The sequence below is a fragment of the Verticillium nonalfalfae genome (assembly GCF_003724135.2).
Source record: "Verticillium nonalfalfae strain VnAa140/NRRL 66861 chromosome Unknown scaffold_122, whole genome shotgun sequence".
NCBI lineage: Eukaryota > Fungi > Ascomycota > Sordariomycetes > Glomerellales > Plectosphaerellaceae > Verticillium > Verticillium nonalfalfae.
The window spans coordinates 63,811-86,241 of NW_021167347.1; the positions used below are offsets into that span (position 1 = coordinate 63,811).

The following is a 22,431-nucleotide window of genomic DNA, read 5'->3' on the forward strand; positions in this document are numbered from 1 at the left end:
AATGTCGAAATGTGAACTGTGCAGCTGAAGAAGGCCAGGGCCAGGAGACAACTTGATGGCGCAGCATGGATCTTCACGCTCATCGTCACGTACAGAAGGCCTTGTGCGTCGAGGCAGGGCTAGTGATCGGAGGCCCCACGTCTCAGGCGAGAGACGTTCGTTTATTTCTTTTCCCGGAAGAGATCCGTAGGGGATGAAGCGGCGTGGGGAAAACGGGACGACGTTGGGATATTGCACCCTGCGCATAACTTGGAGCGATGATACTACAATACCACATTGGGTGGCGGCAGAAGAACGGCCGCAGCAGAAACAAAGACCATCGAGGATGGTCTTGGCAACGCGACAGGTTGGACCGAGACTGCTGAAGGATTCAAGCCCTGGAAACACGTAGTTCGAGGTGTGATGGACGGTTTGCGGTCGAGGAGAGGCTGGATTGGACAGGGGCCGCGGAAGGGCTTGCAACAGCCGGGGAGGTGGAGGTACAGGGGGGTCGAGAGCGAGGAACCGGGGGATGGGGTGACAAGGCCACGGGAGCTTGCTGAACAGGCTCAGCGGAGTCTTCTGCCGGGATCCGAAGGGAGAGTTCCAGTGGGGAATTGCAAGCGATACATCCGCTGTTGATGCACTGATGCGGGGGTGCAGAAGAGGCGCTGTGTAGGGTTCGTTCGAGGTTCGAGAGAAGCGTACATGTAGAAGCGATGTGGTCCCAGGGAAGGATTTGGTCGGGTGGGTGGAGCGTCCGTCTGGGTGTGCCAGTGAGGGGTGGTTTCAAATGAGAGAGATACATCTGTTCGAAGGCGAGACGTGTTGGTGATGGTTCGACTATTGGTGCAGATGAAATGAGGGTATCAACTTATCCGGCCAAGGCAAGGTAAACTCGCAATGGATGGGTGCTGGAAATTTACCTTGAGTACCTAGGTACCTAAATGAAGGAGGGGGAAGGAAGAGCCTTTCTTCGGTTTGAAATCCAGCAGCTACCTCCTGCCCAGCTATATGCGGGTGGCAGGCGCAGGTCGCGGGCAGGCACGGATGCTGTGCGGGCGGAGTCGTCGCTGCTCCACGTCTGCAGTTCCATTTCCACTGAGCAAGCACCTGGCTGGACTCCGGATTGGCCAATGAGGGACTCCAACGCTCTTTCCATGGCTCCCTATGGTGACCAAGCCACAGGCAGGAGGCTTCTGTCATCCCTGGACTTCCTCCCTTGGCCTGGTCTTCCAAGACACTCGCCTCATCAGATTCATCAGACCTTTCCTATTTGCCTCTCTTGCATATCATCGCCTACTCCAGTCGCCTTTTCTAGTCTTCACTTAATTTCCCTCTGCAGCTCAATGCACCACCCTCTATCTGTACACACCAGCAGGCCAAGCTGTCCGTCAGACTTTGTTCCTTGCTCCTGCAGCAACATGGTCAATAGCGTCCATGACCTTAGCCTCTTGTTTGGCTACCTTGAGTCTGCGCCTTCTCTCACCTCGCGAACGACGAGAGGTTCGATCAGATGCCCAGGCTGCACCCGTTGACCAGCATGTGCTCAGCATCACGCTTCGCTTCCCTGGTGTGTCGTTGGCTCTCCCGCCCCTCTGAGGATCGCGCCCCAAGTCTTCGCCTCCTCCGACGAGGTTACCCTGATCTGGACCTCCACTGTCCTCTGCGAGACGGAGAGTTGGGTCCCTCCGACCGCTCGGTCGTACCAGTCTCTCGTGTCTTGACCGAGCTTAACGAGTTCACATAAAGCCATGTAGCTTTCTCGTCTGTGCCCCTCGTGACTGGAACCTCTGATGGCCAGCGTTCGGCTTGTTGTCTTTCGCTCGGGGTTTTCGGTACACCACTGGAGAGAACAAACAATTTGAGCGTTCTTCTGAGGGACAAGACTCTCTGCCTCTCGCCGTGTCTCCTTGATCTGCTCCGCCCAAACAGTACATTCCGCGGCACCATCGCCATTCTCGAGGCCCCCACCTACGACCGCCATGAGGTCCCTCTACCTCGCTGCCAGTGTGGTGGCTTTCGCATCCAAGAGCTTTGCGAAAACATGCCACTGCCTTCCGACAGAGGATTGCTGGCCGAGCCAGTCGGAGTGGAAAGAGCTGAACTCGACGGTCGGCGGGCACTTGATCAAAGTCGAACCCATCGGCGCTGTCTGTCACGACCCTACGTACGATGAAGCTGCATGTGAGAAGCTGAGGGCCAGCTGGGATGATGTCGCGGTCCAGTATGTCGCCGATTCTCAAGCAATACCAAGTCTCGTCGTACTAACGTCCATTTTCAGCTACGGATCCATATCGTCCTTGATGACAACCTACTTTACGGGTGAGACGTGTGATCCATTCACCAACCGCACCGAACCTTGCACCATCGGCAACTACAATTCATACACTGTGGATGCTTCAGATGCGAAAGATATCGCCGCCGCCCTCGACTTTTCAAAAAAGCACAACGTTCGTTTCGTGATCCGGAACACGGGCCATGACTTCTATGGTCGATCCATTGGCTACGGAGGCCTTGCCGTTCGTGTCAGCAACCTCAAGGATCGCGAAGTCATTCAGTGGTCGGACAAGTACTATAAAGGACCTGCTCTGAAAATGGGTGCTGGCATCATGGGTTTTGAGGCCCAATCTTATCTAGAGACCAAAGGCCTCGTCATGGTTGCCGGTTACTGTTCCTCCGTCGGCCCTGCGGGCGGCTACGTCCAGGGTGGAGGTCACAGCCCTTTGAGTTCAGTGTACGGCCTCGCTGCCGACCAGACACTCGAATTCGAGGTCATCACTGCTGGGGGCCAGCTTGTGAAAGCGTCCAGAGACACCAATGCCGATCTGTTCTGGGCTCTCAACGGCGGCGGCGCTGGCACCTGGGGCGTCGTTGTCTCCATGACGGCTCGCGTCTACCCCATGCTGACCATGGGTGCCGCCTCCATGTTCATCGATCCTTCCTCGTTGGCGCCGGATGTCTTCTGGGCCATGGTTGACAAGTTTTACTCGCTGATCCCTACATTTACGGATGCCGGCGCTTACGTGACCTATGCCTATGGGCCGCAGCACTTTGGCCTCTTCCCTTTTTCGGCCTACAACAAGACAGCAGCGCAGGTTGAGGTTCTCCTCTCTCCATTTACTGAGTATCTCGCTGAGAGGAAGATTGCGCATTACACCACCTTCAACGAGGTACCCACATACATGGAGCATGTAGCGCGGAACATGGCCACCTCCCAACCAACCAAAGAGTACCCCTCCGGCGGTCGGATTATTCCCCGTGCAGTGCTCAAGTCTGCTTCGCGACGAGCCGAGCTCGTTTCCGTCATGCGCCGCATCGTTTCGTCAGGTGCCTTGACCTCCAGCACCGCCATGCGTCCACTTAAACGTACCGACAACCCCACCGCCGTGCACCCTGCGTGGCGCGACGCCGACGCTCTCGTCATCATGACTTGGCCATGGCAAAACGCCGCAAAGGATGAGATGCAAGCCAAGGTTGAGATGTTCCGCGACGAGCTGGCCCCACTGCTGACGGAGGTTGCTCCCGAGGGCGGCTCCTACAGCAATGAAGCTGATGCGTATATGAGAGGCTGGAGGAGAGAGATGTACGGTGAGAACTGGGAGAAACTGCTTGAAGTCAAGGAGAAGTGGGATCCTGAGGGAATCTTCTACTCGAGGCGGACTCCGGGAGCGGATAAGTGGCATGTTGATGAAAGCACGGGCAAGATGTGCAGGGCGAACGTGATATGTCCCCCCGAAAGACGGAGACAGGTGTTCAACAACAGGAGTTGGTAAAGAAGGGCATCACGTTTGGGCTCCGCAAAATCTAGACGTGGTAATAGATGTTTCGATTCCTGTGGCAATGTTTTCCATGGGTAATTTTTTCTGAAGGGCTTATGAATCGCCAAATCACACAAACCCGAGGCTGCCGTACACACTTATGCAAAATATCAAAACACCAAACCCTTGAGACCCAACAGCCACAATGCCTCGGAAGCCACCTCTTCCGGCGCTGGTGCAGCGTTCAGAGGCAGTACGTCAACCTCGCTCACATCAGGTGCCTCATAGACCGCAACCTGACTATCTACCAGATCCGGGGGCATGTAATGGTCCACACGGCCGCTTGTGCGAGCGGCCAGCAGTTCAGGCTCGCCTTGCAGGTCCAGAAAGATGGTTTGCACATCTTTACCGACGATCTGCCTCAAAGCATCTCGGTAAGGCCGACGCAGAGCGGAGCAGCTCAGAACTACCGAATCATATCCGAGATCAGAGATGGTCTCGACGGCCCTTTTGCCGAGACGCTCCAACCAGGCAGAGCGGTCCGCATCTGTCAGGGCTTGGGATGCAGCCATCTTCTCGACCGAGGCGCGGGAGTGAAGCAAGTCGCCCTCGATGAAGGGAACCTTGAGCTTGTGAGACAAGACTGCCGCCAGCGTGGACTTGCCGCTTCCGCATGGTCCAGCTACGATGACAACCGTCTTCTTCATCTCGGGCTTGCCGGTAGGCTGAGCCCAGGCATTGGCCTTGAAGTATGTCACGAAATTGTCGACAAGCTGCTGGTCCAGGACGCCTACACTCGCCAGCGATGGTGCCAATTCGCAGGCCTTGTTGGTGACATACGACTTGGAGGGACCGAACTCTGTCTTGTCGTACTTGGACGCGAAGAAATCGACGAGTTTGATCGGCGGGTTGCGCGCCGGGTCAGGGTTCGACGCTCGGAGACGCCTCACCCACTCCTTGGGCTCGACCTCCTCAAACTCGAGCCCCGCCCTCCTCAGCGCTGGCAGCAAGTCATTCGTCCAGTCAAACACCCTGGGGTTCGTCACGTTGGTGAACACACCACCGGCGTCCGAGAGAGAGATTTCGGACACGGCGGCGGCGACGACATCGACGGGGGTCCAGGACGGCGTCTCCCTCAGCCGAGGGAGCGCCCCGATGGTGACGGCCGCCTGCAGCATTAGCGGGATCGCCTCCGTGTCGTTCCAGACGCCGTGCTCCGTGTCCGCGACGATCTGGCCGACGCGTAGCACCCGCGCCGTGACACCGTGCTCGGCGGCACGGGCGCAGAGGTGCTCGGCGACGCACTTGGACTGGGCGTACCCCATGCCTTGCGCCCACTCGAGCTCCGGAAGAGACTCCGGAACGGGGACGGTCGTCGCGCGGACGACAGTGCTGACAGAGGAGCAGAAGTTGAACGTTGCGGCCGATGACGGCGTCGCTTTGCAGAGGGAGATGAGGTTCGAGACGCCGGCTATGTTGGACTTTTCAAAGCTTGAAAGGCGCATGTTGAAGTTGACGGACCATGCGCAGTGGATCACGGACCGCAGGGTCTCGGTCAGTTGGGTGTAGTCCGCGGTCGTCAAGCTGAGCTGGTCGTCTGAGAGATCCGACGCCAGGCTGACAATCTTCTGGCGATCGGCGAGTCGAAGGCCGTGGTAGATGCGTCTTTGGACCAGAGACGCTTGCACGCGCCGGGCGGCCTCGCTGTCGGACTTGGCGCGTACAAGACAGTACACGGTTGAGACCGTGGGGTCTCGGGCAAGTTTTGCAGCGACGTGAGCTCCAAGCGAGCCTGTTGCGCCAGTGACGGCGACGGCCGAAGGGGCCCGGTCACTCGATGCTGGCTTTTGGGAGTACCGTTCGATGAGATTGCGCATCTCACTTTCAACCGACGTTTCTTCTACGGCCGTTTCGTTACTCGAAAGACTGAACAGGTACGCGCTCAAGTTCTCCACCGAAGGATGGTCGAAAACCACCGTCTGCCCAAGCTTGTGGCCCTGGACGTCAATGGTCTTCAAGATGTCGCTCCGCATCTGAATGGCCTGCAGCGAGTCCAGGCCGAGCGAGAAGAAGTCTGTATCATTCTCAAAGGGAGTCTCTTTGCCCAATGCCTTGGATACGGACTGACGGACGAATTCGTGAAGTTGCTCCAGGGTGAGCTTCTGAAGATCGCCGGAAGAGGCATCCGCATTGTCGTATGTCTCGTCAATCTCCTTGGCGTAGGTCTTGTAGAAAGCCTGGCGAATGACACTGCCCTTATCGGTTCTAGGGTAGTCGCAGCCATAGGGTAGGATCTTGATGAGGCTCTTGGGGATTTTGGCATATGCCTCGACGTTGCGGCATGCAGCATCAACCACGGGCCAGATGACTTGCAAGGCTTGCTCCTCGGTCTTGCCCCCGAGCGATGCGGCAGGGACAATCAACACACCCAAGGCCGATCGGCCAACACCGAAGATGGCGGCTTCGGTCACATCTTTGCTGGAGCGAATGGTTCCCTCGGTAGATACGGGGTTGAACATTTCACCGTTGACGAGATTGATGGTATCGTCACGGCGAGCAATGTACTTCCAAGCTTTGGGGATCGTAGGGTGGGGTTCAAAGAGATCCTTTGTCGCGTAAGAGCCATCGTCCTGGTTTGAGGCTACCTTGGAGGGCCAGCCCTCGAGCACAACGCACTCGTAGAGGTTCTCGCCGCGAGGTATCCATCGAAGATATGGAGATAGCTTGGGCGTCTCACGCACGTAGTTCCAACCCTTGTCATCCGCGGAGCGGAAAGAGGTCATTAATTGACCAACTTCGGTACTGCAGATCATTAGAATGCAAATCCTGTAGTGACAAGGCGGGTAACTTACGCTCCATAGTGGCCGACGAGGTTAACTCCGTGGTCAACCAGAGAATCTCCAAGGTCATCGGGGCAAGCCGAGCCTCCATACATGACAACCTTGAGATCCCGCAAGAGGGACATGCCCTCGTCCGTCTCGGAGAGAAGCTTCAGTGCATATGGTACACCGTAAAAGATCTCGAATCGGTGTGTTCGCATAATCTTAGCCAGGTAGTTGTGGGTCAGGGGAAGATCAGCGTTGTACAGATGAATCTGCTTGCCGCAGTGGATCGCGCGATACAGGTTACAGATGCCGTGGTTATGATACAATGGCAACGTGATGAATGCCTTCATCTCCATGCTCCAGGCGTAGTTGGCAACTGCTGACTTGTGAGTCTGATAAATCGGCTTGGGCAAGCCCGTGGAACCTGCACCGAATTAGCCAAATGTATGAGGGCTCTGAGTGGTATTGGGTGAACTATACCGCTTGAATGGATAATGTAGACACGGTTGTTTGTCTCGATTGCTGGGTCGAGATGAGCATCCAGCTGCGTGTCTGCGTGAACCTCAATCTCGAAATCAAAGGCTGAACTATTCACGAGTTCAAGAATTTCCAGGCCTGGAAGCGATTTCTGAGCGACTTCTGCGGTTGCGGCGTGGCGAGGATCCGCGATGAGAACCTGCGCCCCGGTCGTCTTTATCAAGTTCTCAACAGCCTCCTGTGAGATCCTGGTCGATAGAAAGAGTGTAGTATGTCCCAGCTTGGTCAACGCAAGCATTGTGATGAGATACTCAAAATTTGACGGCCCGATGACTGCGACCGTCATTGGCTTTTCTGTCGAAGACCGGCGCGCGGGAAGTGACTGCTGGTATGACTTTGCCGCGCGGTATGCGAAGACGTCAAGTTGACGCATGGTGTAGTCGACGTATTCAATACCCGTGGAGGGGTAGGACACGATCACCTTGTCAGGATGGCTTCGTGCCCTCCGTCGAACGAGCTCATCCACGGTCTGTATTGTGGAATCATCTTCAACGATGGCTGTCTGGGGATTGGCGAACGATTGCAGTGGAGAGTTGCTGGGGCTGACTAGACCCGTGGGCCCATAGACTGATGGAGGCGCCATGTGTGGAATTGGTGTTCAGTTGCGGTTGGAGGCAGTTCAAGAGAATGGCCTATCTTCTCGAAAGCCACTTGAGAGCCAAGGGTCGCTGTCCTTATGAATTCACAACCAGGGTGGTCTGTCATATCCGTTTCCATTAGACTGAAATGCCGTCAGCAGATCTTAGACGGCACATCGGCAGAGACGGATAGGACGCAGATTGATGCGGATAAATCGAACCCGCTTTTCCCCAGATTATAAGGCTAAGTAACGGATATGTCCCTGATGCCAAAATGAGGGGCACAAATCCGGTGTGCTTGGGCAGCCTACGGATTTGACGGATTCGACGGATTTCCTGATTGAGCCTGTGATCGCTTCTCCGCCCAATTAGGAACGAGCCTACGATGACAGTTTCTCGATTTACTACAAACAGGTCGTATTCCGTTGACGTTTGGCTGGTGCAGCTGGGATACATGCCAACTATAACTTTGCTGTCTTTTTGACTGTTGTGACTGTCCACACGCAGAACCGGCTCTCGTCTGACCTACCATCCTCACCCTTGCTTTCCTCTCGTCATCGATATGCCTCTCGCAACACATCTCACCCTCAATACAGGGGCCAAGATCCCCGCCGTCGGCTTCGGCACCTGGCAGGCCAAACCTGGTGAAGTCGAAATCGCGGTAGAGACTGCTCTCAAGACCGGCTACCGTCATATTGACTGCGCCGCGATCTACCGCAACGAGGCAGAAGTCGGTGAAGGAATCCGAAAGTCAGGTGTGCCTCGATCTGAAATCTTCCTTACTGGCAAATTATGGAACACAAATCACGCACCTGAAGATGTTGAGGCCGGTGTCAACAAAACGCTACACGACCTCGGTACCGACTACCTCGACTTGTTCTTGATGCACTGGCCAGTGTGAGTGATCCCGCCAACGGAGAGTTTGTCTACATTCTGACAGTCATCAGCGCTTTCAAGAATACTGGAAAGTGGTTTCCCCTTGAGGGCAATGGCGTGTTTGCGCTGGCAGATATTGACCCATCGGTTACATGGGCTGCCATGGAGGAACTCGTGACCTCTGGAAAGGTCCGCGCCATCGGTGTCTCCAACTTCACTATCAATAGACTTGAGTCTCTTCTCGCAACCACCAAGACCGTGCCGGCCGTCAACCAGGTCGAGGCACACCCTTACCTCCAACAGCCGAAGCTCTTTGACTTCTGCAAGTCAAAAGGCATCGTGCTGACCGCCTACTCTCCGCTCGGCAACAACCAGACCGGCGAGCCTCGGACAGTTGACGACCCGCTGGTTGGAGAGCTCAGCGATAAGCTCGGCGTTGACAGGGGGCAGCTTCTCGCCGCCTGGGGCGTCCAGCGTGGAACCGTTGTGTTGCCAAAAAGTGTCACGCCGAGTCGTATTAAGAGCAACTTTGAAGTGCGAGAACTTCCTGCTGGTGTGTTTGAGAAGCTGAACGGCTTGGAGAGGAACAAGCGATTCAACTGGCAGACGAGGTGGGGCTTCGATATCTTCCAGGAAGTCGGAGAAGAGGAGGCCAAGAAAGTAGCGCAAGAGGCCGCAGAGGAGAACAAGACGAAGTTCACCGTGTAGAGGGGCATTAATTAAAATAAATCGAATACAGGCTAGATAAAACAGGTTAGATACCAATGTCCGACATCCAATGGAGGGAACTCGGTTCCAAATCCATGTATGGGCCAAATGCTGAGGAATCCAGGTCAAGCCAATCCGTTGTATGCCACTCATCCAGAAGACTATGTCCAAGCTGTCCGCTAGGGTCCAGGGGCACGTCCAACCCCTCCGGCCCCGGCAGTTGATAGTAGGACACATCCTGCAGCGGCCCGACCTGCGCTTCAGAGTGCATCGCCTGTCCCGGCTGTACTTCAGCCAGTTGACCACTGTCGCCACCGGGCACTGGCGGATTGCCCATGGCTTCGGAACGAAACTCCTCCAAGATTACGGCATACCGCCGACTGGGAGAGTTTGTGGCCGTTGCTTTGGCAAGATGCGTCTGGCACCGCCGCGCAAGCTCTATCAATCTCGTATGCTTGGCTTGCTCCTTTCCCACCAACACGACACCTCTTCGCTTGAGCTGTATGTCCCAGACATACGAGATTACCAAGGCGCAAAAGGTGACATACTGCGTCCACCAAAAGGCGTGAAAGATTGGGCCCTCTGCAGCTAGGCCATCAACCGTCTCGAACACGCTGCGAGCGGCACCCAGACACTCGGCAATCTGAGTTTCACTCTCCGGGTACACCGTCGCCAGGAGGAACAGCCTGTTAGCGTGCATAATGGCGTGACTGTAGCCAAGCTTGAGGACGATCGATTTCCGCCTGAAGCTTGGAACTAGCATTGAAGGATGGATGGAGCCCAAATACGGTGGCAGGCTCTCCTTCCACTCGTGGACCTCTTTGCTGAGTCGGTGTGCGGCGGAGATGCGTTCTTCCTCCGATATGGGTTTGATCGAGTAGACCTCACGCGATATCTTGCTGATGATCTGGGCGATCCTAACAAACTATCAGTCATGATATCTGAATCCAGGTCGGAAGCCTTACTTGATGTGAAATATCAAAGCCTCTGCTGCAGCGCCTGCCTGCTCACCGCCCACGGCGATGGGTCCCTGGGCTGTCATATCGTCGTCGTCGATCTTGTCCGGTAAGACCTGATCAATATCGTCATCATGGTAATGCCTTGGACGCCCGAAAATCACGCCAAGGTACTTGTCCAAGATGTACGCTGTCCAAAAGGTTCGAACACGGAATTGCGACTGGATGTAGTCGACCGGGCTCGAAGTGAGCTGGCGCTTTCTTGCACTTTTTCGATGGAGACCCAATGCCGAGATGATTTGCAGTCCATTGCCAAAGGTGTACCAAGCTCGATTGAATCGAGAGGTGGTCAAGAGATACAAGGTTTGGATGATTCGCGCCTGAGCAGACTCGAGTCGCGGGGACCCGGTTTCCGCGTCCGTGAGCTGAGCAGCAACACAGAAGAGGTGATCGCTTGGAGACAGCGAGAGCGCGTCGACCTGGTCGGAAGCAAGACCACGCGACTTTTGACGATGTGCTGTCGCTACAGCTAGGCAGGCTAGTACGATGGACGTCCTGGCCCTGCCAAGACCCTGCCAAGGTACCTGTCCCCCTTGGACATTTGTTTCGATGGTCTCCAGCCAAGACTGTGCCGTAGGTCTATGCACAATGTGGTATGTTGCAATGCAGACATCAAAGTACATGGCCAGCAGATCCACAAGGTCTTGATGGCCGGGCAAGTTCAACCTGTAAATGTCCTCTTCCGAGGTCTGAGGCAGAGGTCTGTCTCCGGCCAGCATAACAGGTTGGTGTTGGACGGAGGCGTAGGCATGGGAATCATTGACAGGAACGGCACCGTCATGCTTGGCTAGCCTTTTCCATGCTCGGTGGAGAAAGGTCACGCCGGATGTGGGATCAAAAACCTGTCCCTCAATTTCCGCCATACCGAGCTCAGGGGACGCACGGGACGCTGGTACACTCTCACTGAGACGATTGACGCTCAAGCGCATATTCTCAGGTTGAGAAACAGTAACTCGGGGCTCAGTCTGGTGGTCAAGTCTTGCATTGACATGGTGAGTCGGGGCTGCCGCCGGATGATGATCCCGTGAAGGTGGCGGGGTCGGCGGACGGCCCCTCGAGTATCGAGCCGCATAGAGGCACGTCAGCCCCCTATTGGAGCAGGTCGCGCATGGTATTGTGCCACTACACTTGGCTTTGCGTTGCTTGCAGTGGTCACATGCCCTGCTGACCTTGTGGCCTTTACTGCCTCGTCTGTGGTTGTGGGTAATTGTGTCATCAGAGCCAGGTGAGCCCAGCGTGTCACCGTTTGCTGTCGAAAGGCTGCGTTTGCGTGACATGCGCTGAGGAGAAGAACCGGACGCGCTCTCCGCCGAATGTTGCGCCGATTTGGAGACGCGAGCCGCGGCCGCGGCTGTGGGGGTTGATGCTTGTGAATCCATTGCTGCTGATCCCATTTGCACAGCCTGGGCTGGGCAAAGATACTCGGGTCGTTTCAAGCGGGCGATAGGGACGGATTCCTGGTCAACTGGAGAAACATTGAAAAGAGTGAAGAGCAAGGCGGAAACTGGCTGGGGATGGGACGGATAAAGAATGAATACTGGAGAACTGCGGGGAGACTGGAGATTCTCCATGCGACGCCCATTTGCCGAGCTTCAGATCCGGGGCCCCGCAGTCTGTCGATGCGAGTAAATCCGTCTTTTCCGTCTCGGCTCGGTGGCCATAAGACTGCCAAGAGCCCAGTTTCCCAGTCTCCACGAAGGCCAAGACGAAGTCTTGGAAGTCTGAGCAGCTTTCTGTTCCCTCAACCTGGGGCATCTTGTAACCATCCAGGCGCGAAGAGAATCCTTGCCACGGATTCCATCGCATCAATTGCTAGACCCCGCGCGATCCACCACGTAAATTGGTCTTGGTATCTCCACAAACGCACCTAAGCTTCTGCGGCGAAGGGGAGAGGGCAAATCTGTTGCGCCATGTGCCACGGCGAGGATGTTCCCCAGAGAATGCCACAGATGATGGCAGACTACAAAAGCTCGGCGCTCGCGCGCATTTAGTCTGGAACTGCGGTTCGATAGCCAGCCTTTTTGATCTCGCGACTTTCTCAACTACGAGAGAGAATCTGGGTCAAGTTGAGGAGATACTGCACCATTTGCGCCTCATTTTGACGCAGGGCTGCCTGTCCCAAGCTGCGAAAATGGCCAACAACAATCTCTCGACCGAGAAGCCCGAAATTGTTCTCGTGGACGACAACCGTGACGTGTCGGATGACGTGCCCGAAAAGGCACCTCATGCTCGGGTCATTGATTCGTTCCACGTCTTGGGTCTGACTGACGACGATGTTCATTTCTACGAGAACTACACACCGGAACAGAGAAAGCGAACAATGCGGAAAGTAAGTCTGACAAGCCTGTGCCGGGATGAAAGTCTGAGAGCTGCAGTCCTAACGATTTGTCTGCAGGTCGACGTACGCTTGACTCCCATGCTTGCGGTGTTGTACCTCATCTCCCACCTCGACCGCTCCAATATTGGAAACACCAAGATTGAGGGCATAGACGTCGATCTCGGAATTAGCGGTATTCAGTGGAACATTGTCCTGTCCCTCTTCTTCGTCCCTTACATCCTCCTCGAAGTACCCTCAAACGTTCTACTCAAGCGATTCAAGCGTCCATCTCTGTACATGGGCATATTGGTCACAACCTGGGGCGTTATTATGACCCTCCACGGAGTCGTCCAGAATTTTGGCGGCCTCCTCGCTCTGCGCATGCTTCTCGGCGTTTTCGAAGCCGGTTTCTTTCCCGGCGCCGTCTATCTTTGCACTTTCTGGTACATGCCACGAGATCTGGCTTCGCGCATTTCATGGTTCTACTGCATGAGCGCACTGTCTGGTGCCTTTTCGGGGTTGCTGGCCGCAGGTATTGCGAAGATGGATGGCATCGGCGGCTACGAGGGCTGGCGCTGGATCTTCCTCATTGAGGGTATCATTACCGTGGCACTGGGCATCATGACGTTCTTCTGCCTGGTAGACACGCCCGCTCTCAGTGGGAGATGGCTTGACCCTGAGGAGATTCGATTCCTCGAGCTCCAGCACTTCATCAAGCAGGGAGGACGATTCCAAGATGAGGCCAAAGAGGACAAGTACATATGGCAAGATCTCAAGGCTTGCGTCCTCAATTGGAGACTATGGCTGGTGGCCTACATCCAGTTCTGCCAATCGGCCATGAGCTACGGTACGTTTGGTCTCGTTCTAAACTGCATCAGACTCGACGACATCAAAGCTCCGTGATAGTTTTGACTGATTAACTGACCTGCGATAGGCACGAAATTCAATCTCCCGACCATAACACGTTCGATGGGCTTCGAAAACACACAGGCGCAATTGATGACAGCCCCTCCCTACGTCGCCGGCGCCATCTCATCTATTGTGTTCTCCCAATTCTCGGACCGCTACTACTGGCGGATGCCTTTCGTCGTCATCCCGTTCAGTTGCGTCTGCGTCGGCTTCAGCATTATGCTCGGTCTTCGCGGCAACTTTGAAGACCAGATTGGTCCGTCCTACTTTGCCGCCGTTGTTGCATGCATCGGCATCTACCCGGCCATGCCGGCCGCCACGTCCTGGGCAGCGAACAACCTGGCGCCGGCGTCGCGCCGCGCCGTCGGCTTGGCCCTCAACATTGCCCTCGGAAACATGGGCGGTATCATGGGCAGCTACATGTTCTTCGACTCGGACGCGCCCATGTACAACACTGGGTTCGGTCTCAGCTTGGCGTTCGGCTTAAGCGGCCTGCTCATGGCCTTCGCTGCTGAGGCTGCGTATAAATGGGGCAACAAGAAGAAGGAGGCCTTGTCGGAGGAGGATATCAGGGCTCGGTACACCCAGGATCAGCTCCTGAAGATGGGGGACAGGAGCCCCTTGTTCCGTTACACTCTTTGATGTATAAGTTATATAAGTTGGATCTCTTATAGCTCGTTAGGATGCTTCAGGAAAATGCTCTTTTCTGGTCTCATAGTCATGTGATTTGTCCCACATGCATCTGCAGATGATACATGGCCCCTCAACTCGACCTTTAGGAAAGGAGTGACCCATAAAAGCGCATAAAATGGGTAGAGAGTAACCAGAGATGGATGACTAAGGATGAATTCGTTATGAAGGAGCTCCGTGTGGGGTGGGGGCTTATCGGTTCCTTATCGTAAGGACTGATGAAGTGTGCATTGCACTCGGCCGATGTTTTGCGACGGCTCCAAACATTCGATACTCCATGTTCAAAACGCGGTCCTTCAAGCTCTGTCTTTCTTTTGTCTAGATGTGGCTTTGTCGTAGCAATGTGCGCCCGAATTCCCCCTTGCTTCGCAGCATAGCGGCTCTATCTTGCCGTCGATCGGCATCGAGCCTCCCGAAAGACCTTCTCAAAACACCCAATCCAACGGCCAAATCGCTTGCGGACACCGGCGTGTGGTCCTACATCTCGAGGCGGCGAACGCGAGAACAGATAGAAGCGGACGAAAAGAAGGAGAAGACTCGCAAAAAATCCACAAAGGCAAAGCCTAAGGGCGACCGGGCGCGGGTGAACATAACCAATGACAAGTTCTGCGGTACGGCTAGCATCCTACGCATTTGGCCGAGGCCACCAGTGTCGCTGACGAGGGATTCCATACAGATGATGTTATAGACTACATTGCGCCGTCACTGGAACGTCATGTTGGGTGCGACCTGCTCGATATCAATCCCGGCGCGGGAGTCTGGTCAAAGAAGCTAAACGACTTTCTCAAGCCTCGCTCCCACATCCTCATGGAACCCGATGCTGAGCTCTATAAACCCTTTCTCGACCCCCTCCTGCAAAAGCCCGGCGCAAAACTCGTTCCCGAATCGGGGATTCTCTGGACCGAGCTCACCAAGGCTCTCGGATACCTCGAACACCAGGTCGAACAGCCCCGAAGCTCTGGTACCGAACCCTCACGGAATGATACCCTTCTTGTGACCGCCAACCTGTCCTTTTACCCTAAACGCCGTTTCCGTAACTTCGACTCGGTCGCTGTCCTAGTACTATATCAGCTCCTCACAAGCATTCGACTCGGCTCCCTCTTCCAGAAATATGGCCTCGTGCGCATGCTCCTCTGGATCAACGACGATGACAAGCGCACATTCTTGCCGCGCAGCGTACAGAACCGAAAGAAAACTGCCCTCCAGGCCGAATTCTCGTGCGAGCATCTCGCCGAGGTAGCGGGCAAGGACCCAGCTTCACTCAAGGTCACCCCCGAGCAGCTGAAGAAGATGTACGCCCGCGACCAGTGGATCAATATTGAGAGCTCGCGTAACACCCTCGCCCGGATGAAGTCCGCAGGCATCAATGAGCCGCCGTCTCACCGCAGAATGGCCCTGACCGACGAGGTCATGAAGAACCACACAGGCACCGAGCCCCTGGCCGGCAAAGAGTCCACGCACGTCGTGCGCCCCTACCTCGCAGAGCTGGATGAACTCAACCGCCTCGCAGCCGAAGACAAGCTTGGCGCCCCCAAATCCAAAGGCAACGCCCGGCGCGCGATCCTCGCCAATCAGCTCATTCGCAACGAGCGCGAGGTCGCCATCTTCGACGAGCTGATCCACGAGCAGCAGGAGCTCACCCGTCTCCACAGCAGGGGCGAGCTGACGGCCGACGAGTTCGCCGCGCGCGAGAAGGCGTACAGCGAGCGCGTCGCGGCCCTGCCCAAGAACTCAAAGGCCGACTACCACCTGCTGCGCGACAACTACCTCTTGTTCCGCCAGGATCCGCCAGCGCTGCTGTATGACCGCAGGCCGTGGGAGCCGCTGCGCGTCGAGCCGGGCGACTTCTTCCCCAACGTCGAGACGGCGCTGCTCGACATCCAGCCCAAGGCCATGCACCCTCTCCTGCGCAACGTGGGCTCTGGGTCCAGCGCCACGGGTGACATTTTTGACCTGATCCAGCGGTCAATGCTGTCATCGTCGCTCGATCCAGTGGAGGACACGCTGGACAAGCTGTGGCCTGGGGCACGAGAGGGCATTCTGGAGAATTGCCCGAGCCTGCGCGACCCGGCGAAGGGCGGCCTGCCTGGCACAGGGCCGTCTGGGATGTGCTCACGGTTGTTGAACGAGCAGCAGTGGATGGAGATATTGGACGCTTTCATGAAGTGGCCCTTCAGGCCGTCGCACGCCGAGCTGATTGGGAGGCTGGGCGATGACCTGGCCGTGTCTGACCCCTTGGAGGATTAGAAAACCTGGAAGTCATGCATGTACCATGGCTTATGTTGTACGATGGGGGAAGTAGATATGTAACAATAGATACCATATGAGTGGTGAACTGCGTTGCCGATGCCACCTGGGCATCACTGCTAGAAGTTGCATAACGGTTCCATTAACGGGGATTTGGCTCGTCAAGACCAGTATGTCCCTCTTGGAAAAGCTCAAAGAGTGCGACAATGCTTCATGATTTGCTCTCCATTGGACATGGGTATCAACAAGCGTGAATGGTTTAGTGGTAAAATTCTCCGTTGCCATCGGGGAGCCCTGGGTTCGATTCCCAGTTCACGCAATGCGTTAACTTTTGCTCGTGGTGCATCTCATTTGACACTTTTTTAATGTGAAATCCTCTCGTTCATCTCATGGGGTAACTTCGCGGATGATTGGAACACGGCTTACAGCCTTGGTTGTTTGCTGAGCGGGATACTGTCACCACCAGCTTCAATGTCCGACCCAGGCCATGCCCGTCACTTCTTGCAACAGCAGCCAAAGTTGAACTTATTCACTGCACCCATCAATGAAGGCAGCAATTTTAAAGTGAACAGATTTTTCTGTGCTGGGAGAATTTGTCTTTGTATTATGTTGAAACTTCGCTGACACATAGATAACCACGCTCAGCTTGACGCCGGAATTCATGTATGATTCATGGACACTCTGTACCGGAACCTCCATTCTGTATAATTCAGCATCACATTTAAGTGCTTGTACTAGAAGAAATGCAATGCTTCCCTTATCAGGACCTCGTTTTCGAAATAGTGTCGGTCTTTCGCGCGCCACGTTCTTTCTACAAAATTCCTGCACGTCTTCTCCGTCCTCCGAGCTACCATGTCAAATCCTGACCACACAGTCAAGCTTTGCATGCCCAAACCTCAAGGATTCATCCTTCATACGGTTGTGGCCTTGAACGAGGCCCTTGGACGCATGTGAAGTCGTCAACGCAGTGAAATCTGCATAAACAAGTCGATTTATTTTCCACCTCGTCGTACACTCTTACTTTCATGGTAGTAGTAGTTTCGGCAATAAATTTGGTCTGCCTAGCGGAGCTCTCGCGGACTTGTAGCACACGCTGCTCCATGACAGTATACATACTTCTATCACAGAGATTAGGGAGGGTCAGCTCATTGCAGACCTGAACAACTCTAGATTCGAAATCCCCCCTCCACCCAACACACCAAAAATTGACCCTCTTTATTTGTAGGTTTCGGTATACCTGTCGAAAAGGTAGGACGGGTCGGTGGCACAGAAGTTGGGTTCAGCGCTGGCTACGTTGCCAGCGATGTCTGAAGTTGGCGCCGTCAGAGCGTCTGCTACAAGGTGTGGGATCAGAGTATGTCTGCAAAGCACAGACGTATAGAAAATGTCTTCATTCCAAACATCATAAAGCAATACTGCGCTCTGTCGAAGAAAGTAAATAGCAGTGACTTCCACGCCTGGTCGACTTCACATGACTCTTGAGCTGCCGAAGACATGAGACAGCACTTGCTTTTTTATTATCTGTTGAAAATGCTCCAAGACAAACGTGAGTAAGACCGGGGTCGCCTCGAACAAACTTGACTGACGCACGATAGTCAGGCGGAGTGGATGGTGGCCGAGAATGTGGAAGAGGGTGGCGGCAGGTTCAAGATGGAAATCTAAAGGGACATGCGGAGATATAAGCTTGCGACTTGGGATGACGGCAGTCCCTGTTAAGAGGAGAGTGATGGCGGTGGCAGGATGCAATCACACAAGGCAGCAGGATCCAAATTGCGTGAAAGTATTCAATGAACATTGGAAGCCGTATTTCAGTAGTCCCCTTTATCATCATGGAAGATGAGGTAGCCACGGAGGAAACGCGGCAATGATACCACGCTAGACTGCTGACATAATGAGCCCTACAAGATCGCTCAATAGTACCACGCTGTCGAGATGGGCCAGATTCCCACAAAAGAGAAGTATAAAAGTAGAGGACACGAACATCAAAAGCTTTATGCGACGCCGACCGCGTTCTGCAGTGCGTGAACTGGGAATCGAACCCAGGGCTCCCCGATGGCAACGGAGAATTTTACCACTAAACCATTCACGCTTGTTATTGATCGACGTGCTCGGCGGGTGCGATCATGGAGGAGGAAAGCAACCGTCTTGACGCTGTCGACGGTCGAGACTACTCGATAGAAGTGGGACGCGGAGATGAAACGGTGGAGCAGTGGCCTGGCGTGCGAGGGTCGCGTGTTAAGTGAGGTTCCCACCACGGTTGTCTAGCCTGTGTGCCTCTGTAACACTAGACTGCAGCTTTCCGGTGACATTTGGTGGGACCTGTGCTAGGTGATTGTGATATGCGAGGCTTGTCCATGATGGCAGGACAGCCATGTCTCTTCACTGCCTGCCAATGGATGAAGAAGGTCAAAAGCGGCGATGATGCTGTCTCGTCTCGTCTTTCGATCGCCGAGAGGCAGACCCCTGAATCGGTACTTGGGCAGAGGCTAGGCGTCTGGTCTAATGAAGAAACCGCGGCCAGTCGCAGCGCAGGTGGATGTTTCATTGTCCAGTCCGTGAGAAGAACCAGGAGAACCAGGGTGACGATGCGTCACGTTAAATCTCCCGGGCGGGCCGTTTGACGCCACCTACCCTTGGAATCGAGCCCAGATGGACCAAGTCGAAGCACTGCCACTTGGACAATCACTCAACCAGGCTTGCCAAGGGCCACACAAGACCCAAGGGTCATACAAGACGGAAGGGACCAAAATCATGTACGCCATCCAAGATCGTCGCGAGATAAGGCCACCACCAATCCAATTCCCAACAGATTGCGACACCACCTGCCTCCTTTTTTTTTCTTTCTTTTTTCTTCTCTTTCTGTCTTCGCACTGCACCATTTCATATCTGCATCACCCAACTCTATCATCCTCTGTATTGAACTGACTGAGCTGGACGGTCCTGATCACGTCGGCCTGCATTCTTCAGCCAAAGCCCGTCGAGTAGGTGCTGCTCTTTGTCTCTAGGTCGGTACAATCAATTTAGCTAGCCCGTCCCCTAGAGCCAGCTCTTGGGTCTGTCTCCCCACTGGGCCGCTACTTGACGCACCCCCCTCTCCCCTCCCCCCCCCCCGATCTAGACCAGCCCCAGGCCAACTAGAAGCTAAAGCTTCATCTGGCGTGCCAGCCTACCCCTGACAACAACCTCCCCCCCCCACCCACGACTTTCGCGGCTTCGATCGACCCCCGAGTACCGATTCGAACTTGGCCCGACATGAGAGACGGCCAATATTGATTGATATTGCAGCAAACACTTTTTTCCCTTCTCAATTCGGCCACCACAAGTGCCACGACCCCTCGCCCCCCTGATCGTTGTTGACCTGGCACTTGGGCAAACACTGCCACCACGTGGTCGATCATTTAGCCGCCGCCGCATCCTGCCACACACCTGAAGAAACCTGGCCCCCGATTTAATCGACGCATCACCAGCAGGGACCGACCGAACGAACACATTGCGACCAGCCCTTCTTGCTTGCGCTGCGAGTGTCTCCCCCTCTCCTCCTCGATCGCTCCACGACACATCAGCATTCTCCTCCACCATCACCTCGAACCTACGTTCCTCCGGCCTCGCACAGTCGGCCGCCAGATGTCTTGAGCAGTCTCTCCCACGCATCCCTTCCAGTTGATCTGGACCTGGCCTGGACGTGAACACGCAACACGGCATCGCAGCCGTCTTGCCACCATGGTCAAACTGGCGTCCACCTTCGCGCCACGTCGACCCACGAGCGCCCTTCGCTACGCCATTGCCGCCGTCTTCCTAATATCCCTATTCTACTACCTCGACCCAGGCGGACACCAAATACCCTCCTTCAGCTATAAGCTTCCGAAAACACATCATGGCGTCAAGGACGATGCGTCCCCCAAAAAGGCCGCGCCGCCGTTGCCGCGGCAGAGCGGCCATCCCATCGACGACCTCATCAAGAAGGCCGAGGCGACGTTTGACGACATGATGGCCCGAGAAGCCAGGACGGTCGAAGACGCCGCGAAAGCGTACCGCGAGCGTCGCGGCCGCCACCCACCACCAGGGTTCGAGACGTGGTTCAATTTCGCCAAGAAGAAGAGGTCCATTGTCGTGGAAGACTTTTTCGACCAGATCCACCACGATCTCGAGCCGTTCTGGGGCATCCAGCCGTACCGCATCCGCAAGGAAGCCGCCACCTACGAAATGTTCATCACGGTGCGCGACGGCTTTGCCAACACGACGAGCGACTGGTTCTGGACCCAGATCTGGCTCGACCTCTTCCGGACCATCGACGACATGCTGCCCGACATGGACATTGCGCTGAACCCCATGGACGAGCCGCGCATGGTCGTGCCGTGGGAGGACATGGCGCAGTACATGGAGAAGGCCGCCGAGACGAAATTCATGGCTGATCCCCAGGACGTCGTCAGCCAGTTCCAGACCTTGCCCACTAAGAGTTGGGTCGAGCCTTGGACCTGGACGACGTGGAAGATCTGGGAATCCGAGAGTAGGTCGACCTCGATGCAGCTGGACGTGCAGCGCAGATGTGCTAACATGCTTTTTTTTTCTCTCCTCACAGAGTTTTACTGGCGCCTCGCCCGCCGAGGATGCCCGCCCACGAGCCCGGCACGGACCGCGCCGCTGCAGCGATCCTTCGAAGACGCCCCCGAAATCTCCATGGCCAACGCCGAGCCCCATCTCCTCGAAGGGTACGTGGCAAACGCTACGCTCGCCAAGGACATTTGCCACCAGCCCGACCTGCAGGGCCTCAACGGCATCTTCATCGAGCCCCTCAGCACGTCGACGACGAGAGAAATCTTCCCCCTCTTCGGCGGCTCCAAGCTGGCGGTCAACAACGAGATCATCCTGCCCGCCGCCATGCACTGGCAGGAGGACGAGCGGTTCACGGGCGGCGACGACCACGGCGGGCCCTGGTCGCAGAAGACGAGCGCCGTGGTGTGGCGCGGCGTGGCCACGGGCGGGCGCAACCGCGAGACCAACTGGAAGGGCTTCCAGCGGCACCGGTTCGTCAGCATGAACAACGCGACCAAGGTCGGCGAGGTCGAGCTCGGCGGCTGGCCGGCGCTCAACTTTGCGCTGCCGGAAAAGGCCTACAACATTGCGGCGCAGGCCGCCGGGCGGCTCGGCGAGTGGGTGTCGACGTGGACCAACGTCGCGTTCACGGACCTCATGTGCGAGCCGCGCGAGGACGACGGCGCGTGCCGCTACACGGGGCTGCACTACGCCATTGGCATGGGCCTCTCGATGGGCCAGCAGTTCATGCTGAAATACCTGCCCGACGTCGACGGCAACAGCTACTCGGGCCGCTACCTGGGCTTCCTGCGCAGCACGAGCCTGCCGATCAAGGCGACGGTGTGGCGCGAGTGGCACGACGACCGGCTCGTCGCGTGGAAGCACTTTGTGCCCATGGACAGCCGGTTCGGCGACTACTACGGCATCATGGAGTACTTTCTCGGCTACGGCAACGACGTGCCGGGCCACGACGCCGAGGCCGAACGCATCGCGACAGAGGGCAAGATCTGGGCCGAAAAAGCGCTGCGCCGGGAGGACATGCAGGTGTACACGCTGCGGCTGCTGCTGGAGTATGCGCGCCTCACCGACGATCGACGGCTGACGATGGGCTGGGTCGACGACCTCCTCCAGGGCAGCCAGGCGCCGCATGGCGCCGGGAGGCCCTGAGCCTGAGTGACAAGAGGAAAAACAAGAGCGAAGGACAGCTGGGGATGGAGACGAAAGAGTGTACGAGATATAGAGCAACCGAGCACGACCGATATGGCAAGGCGTTGGGGAAGGGGGCACAGGGATTGAAATTTTTGTTTCTCTTCGACGAGTATTTTCCCTTTTCGGGCTCGACAGGACAGCCTGGTTTTTCGAACGGATGCACATGGCTGCGCCCGTGATAGCACGCCAGGTTCGCATTTGACACGGCACTGGCGTTGCGTCCTCAGGAGCCTTTTTCCTTTCCTT

General features: G+C 55.8%; 8 protein-coding genes and 2 non-coding genes across 10 annotated transcripts; 7 read left to right on the forward strand and 3 right to left on the reverse strand.

Annotated features, from left to right (window-relative positions):
* Window positions 1-1,964: 1,964 nt before the first annotated feature.
* Window positions 1,965-3,755, forward strand: D7B24_001218 (uncharacterized protein; the record flags this gene model as incomplete). Its single annotated transcript, XM_028635459.1, has 2 exons — window positions 1,965-2,206; window positions 2,264-3,755. The coding sequence occupies 2 exons, from the start codon at window positions 1,965-1,967 to the stop codon at window positions 3,753-3,755; spliced, it is 1,734 nt and encodes a 577-aa protein (XP_028492074.1).
* Window positions 3,756-3,910: 155 nt separating this feature from the next.
* On the reverse strand, window positions 3,911-7,685 carry D7B24_001219 (putative NRPS-like protein biosynthetic cluster; the record flags this gene model as incomplete). The annotated part of the gene is made up of 3 exons (XM_028635460.1): window positions 3,911-6,542; window positions 6,593-6,989; window positions 7,046-7,685. The coding sequence occupies 3 exons, from the start codon at window positions 7,683-7,685 to the stop codon at window positions 3,911-3,913; spliced, it is 3,669 nt and encodes a 1,222-aa protein (XP_028492075.1).
* A 557-nt stretch (window positions 7,686-8,242) lies between these two features.
* Window positions 8,243-9,264, forward strand: D7B24_001220 (uncharacterized protein; the record flags this gene model as incomplete). The annotated part of the gene is made up of 2 exons (XM_028635461.1): window positions 8,243-8,577; window positions 8,628-9,264. 2 exons carry the CDS (start codon window positions 8,243-8,245, stop codon window positions 9,262-9,264), a joined length of 972 nt encoding a protein of 323 aa, XP_028492076.1.
* Window positions 9,265-9,310: 46 nt separating this feature from the next.
* On the reverse strand, window positions 9,311-11,659 carry D7B24_001221 (uncharacterized protein; the record flags this gene model as incomplete). The annotated part of the gene is made up of 2 exons (XM_028635462.1): window positions 9,311-10,181; window positions 10,230-11,659. The coding sequence occupies 2 exons, from the start codon at window positions 11,657-11,659 to the stop codon at window positions 9,311-9,313; spliced, it is 2,301 nt and encodes a 766-aa protein (XP_028492077.1).
* Window positions 11,660-12,411: 752 nt separating this feature from the next.
* Window positions 12,412-13,500, forward strand: D7B24_001222 (uncharacterized protein; the record flags this gene model as incomplete). The annotated part of the gene is made up of 2 exons (XM_028635463.1): window positions 12,412-12,609; window positions 12,676-13,500. The coding sequence occupies 2 exons, from the start codon at window positions 12,412-12,414 to the stop codon at window positions 13,498-13,500; spliced, it is 1,023 nt and encodes a 340-aa protein (XP_028492078.1).
* A 66-nt stretch (window positions 13,501-13,566) lies between these two features.
* Window positions 13,567-14,148, forward strand: D7B24_001223 (uncharacterized protein; the record flags this gene model as incomplete). The annotated part of the gene is made up of 1 exon (XM_028635464.1): window positions 13,567-14,148. One exon carries the CDS (start codon window positions 13,567-13,569, stop codon window positions 14,146-14,148), a length of 582 nt encoding a protein of 193 aa, XP_028492079.1.
* A 370-nt stretch (window positions 14,149-14,518) lies between these two features.
* D7B24_001224 (uncharacterized protein) lies at window positions 14,519-16,443 on the forward strand (the record flags this gene model as incomplete). The annotated part of the gene is made up of 2 exons (XM_028635465.1): window positions 14,519-14,807; window positions 14,873-16,443. The coding sequence occupies 2 exons, from the start codon at window positions 14,519-14,521 to the stop codon at window positions 16,441-16,443; spliced, it is 1,860 nt and encodes a 619-aa protein (XP_028492080.1).
* A 248-nt stretch (window positions 16,444-16,691) lies between these two features.
* On the forward strand, window positions 16,692-16,762 carry D7B24_001225. Its single transcript has one exon. It is a non-coding gene; the product is annotated as a tRNA-Gly (tRNA).
* A 1,699-nt stretch (window positions 16,763-18,461) lies between these two features.
* Window positions 18,462-18,532, reverse strand: D7B24_001226. Its single transcript has one exon. It is a non-coding gene; the product is annotated as a tRNA-Gly (tRNA).
* Window positions 18,533-20,163: 1,631 nt separating this feature from the next.
* D7B24_001227 (uncharacterized protein) lies at window positions 20,164-22,143 on the forward strand (the record flags this gene model as incomplete). The annotated part of the gene is made up of 2 exons (XM_028635466.1): window positions 20,164-20,950; window positions 21,023-22,143. The coding sequence occupies 2 exons, from the start codon at window positions 20,164-20,166 to the stop codon at window positions 22,141-22,143; spliced, it is 1,908 nt and encodes a 635-aa protein (XP_028492081.1).
* Window positions 22,144-22,431: the final 288 nt, after the last annotated feature.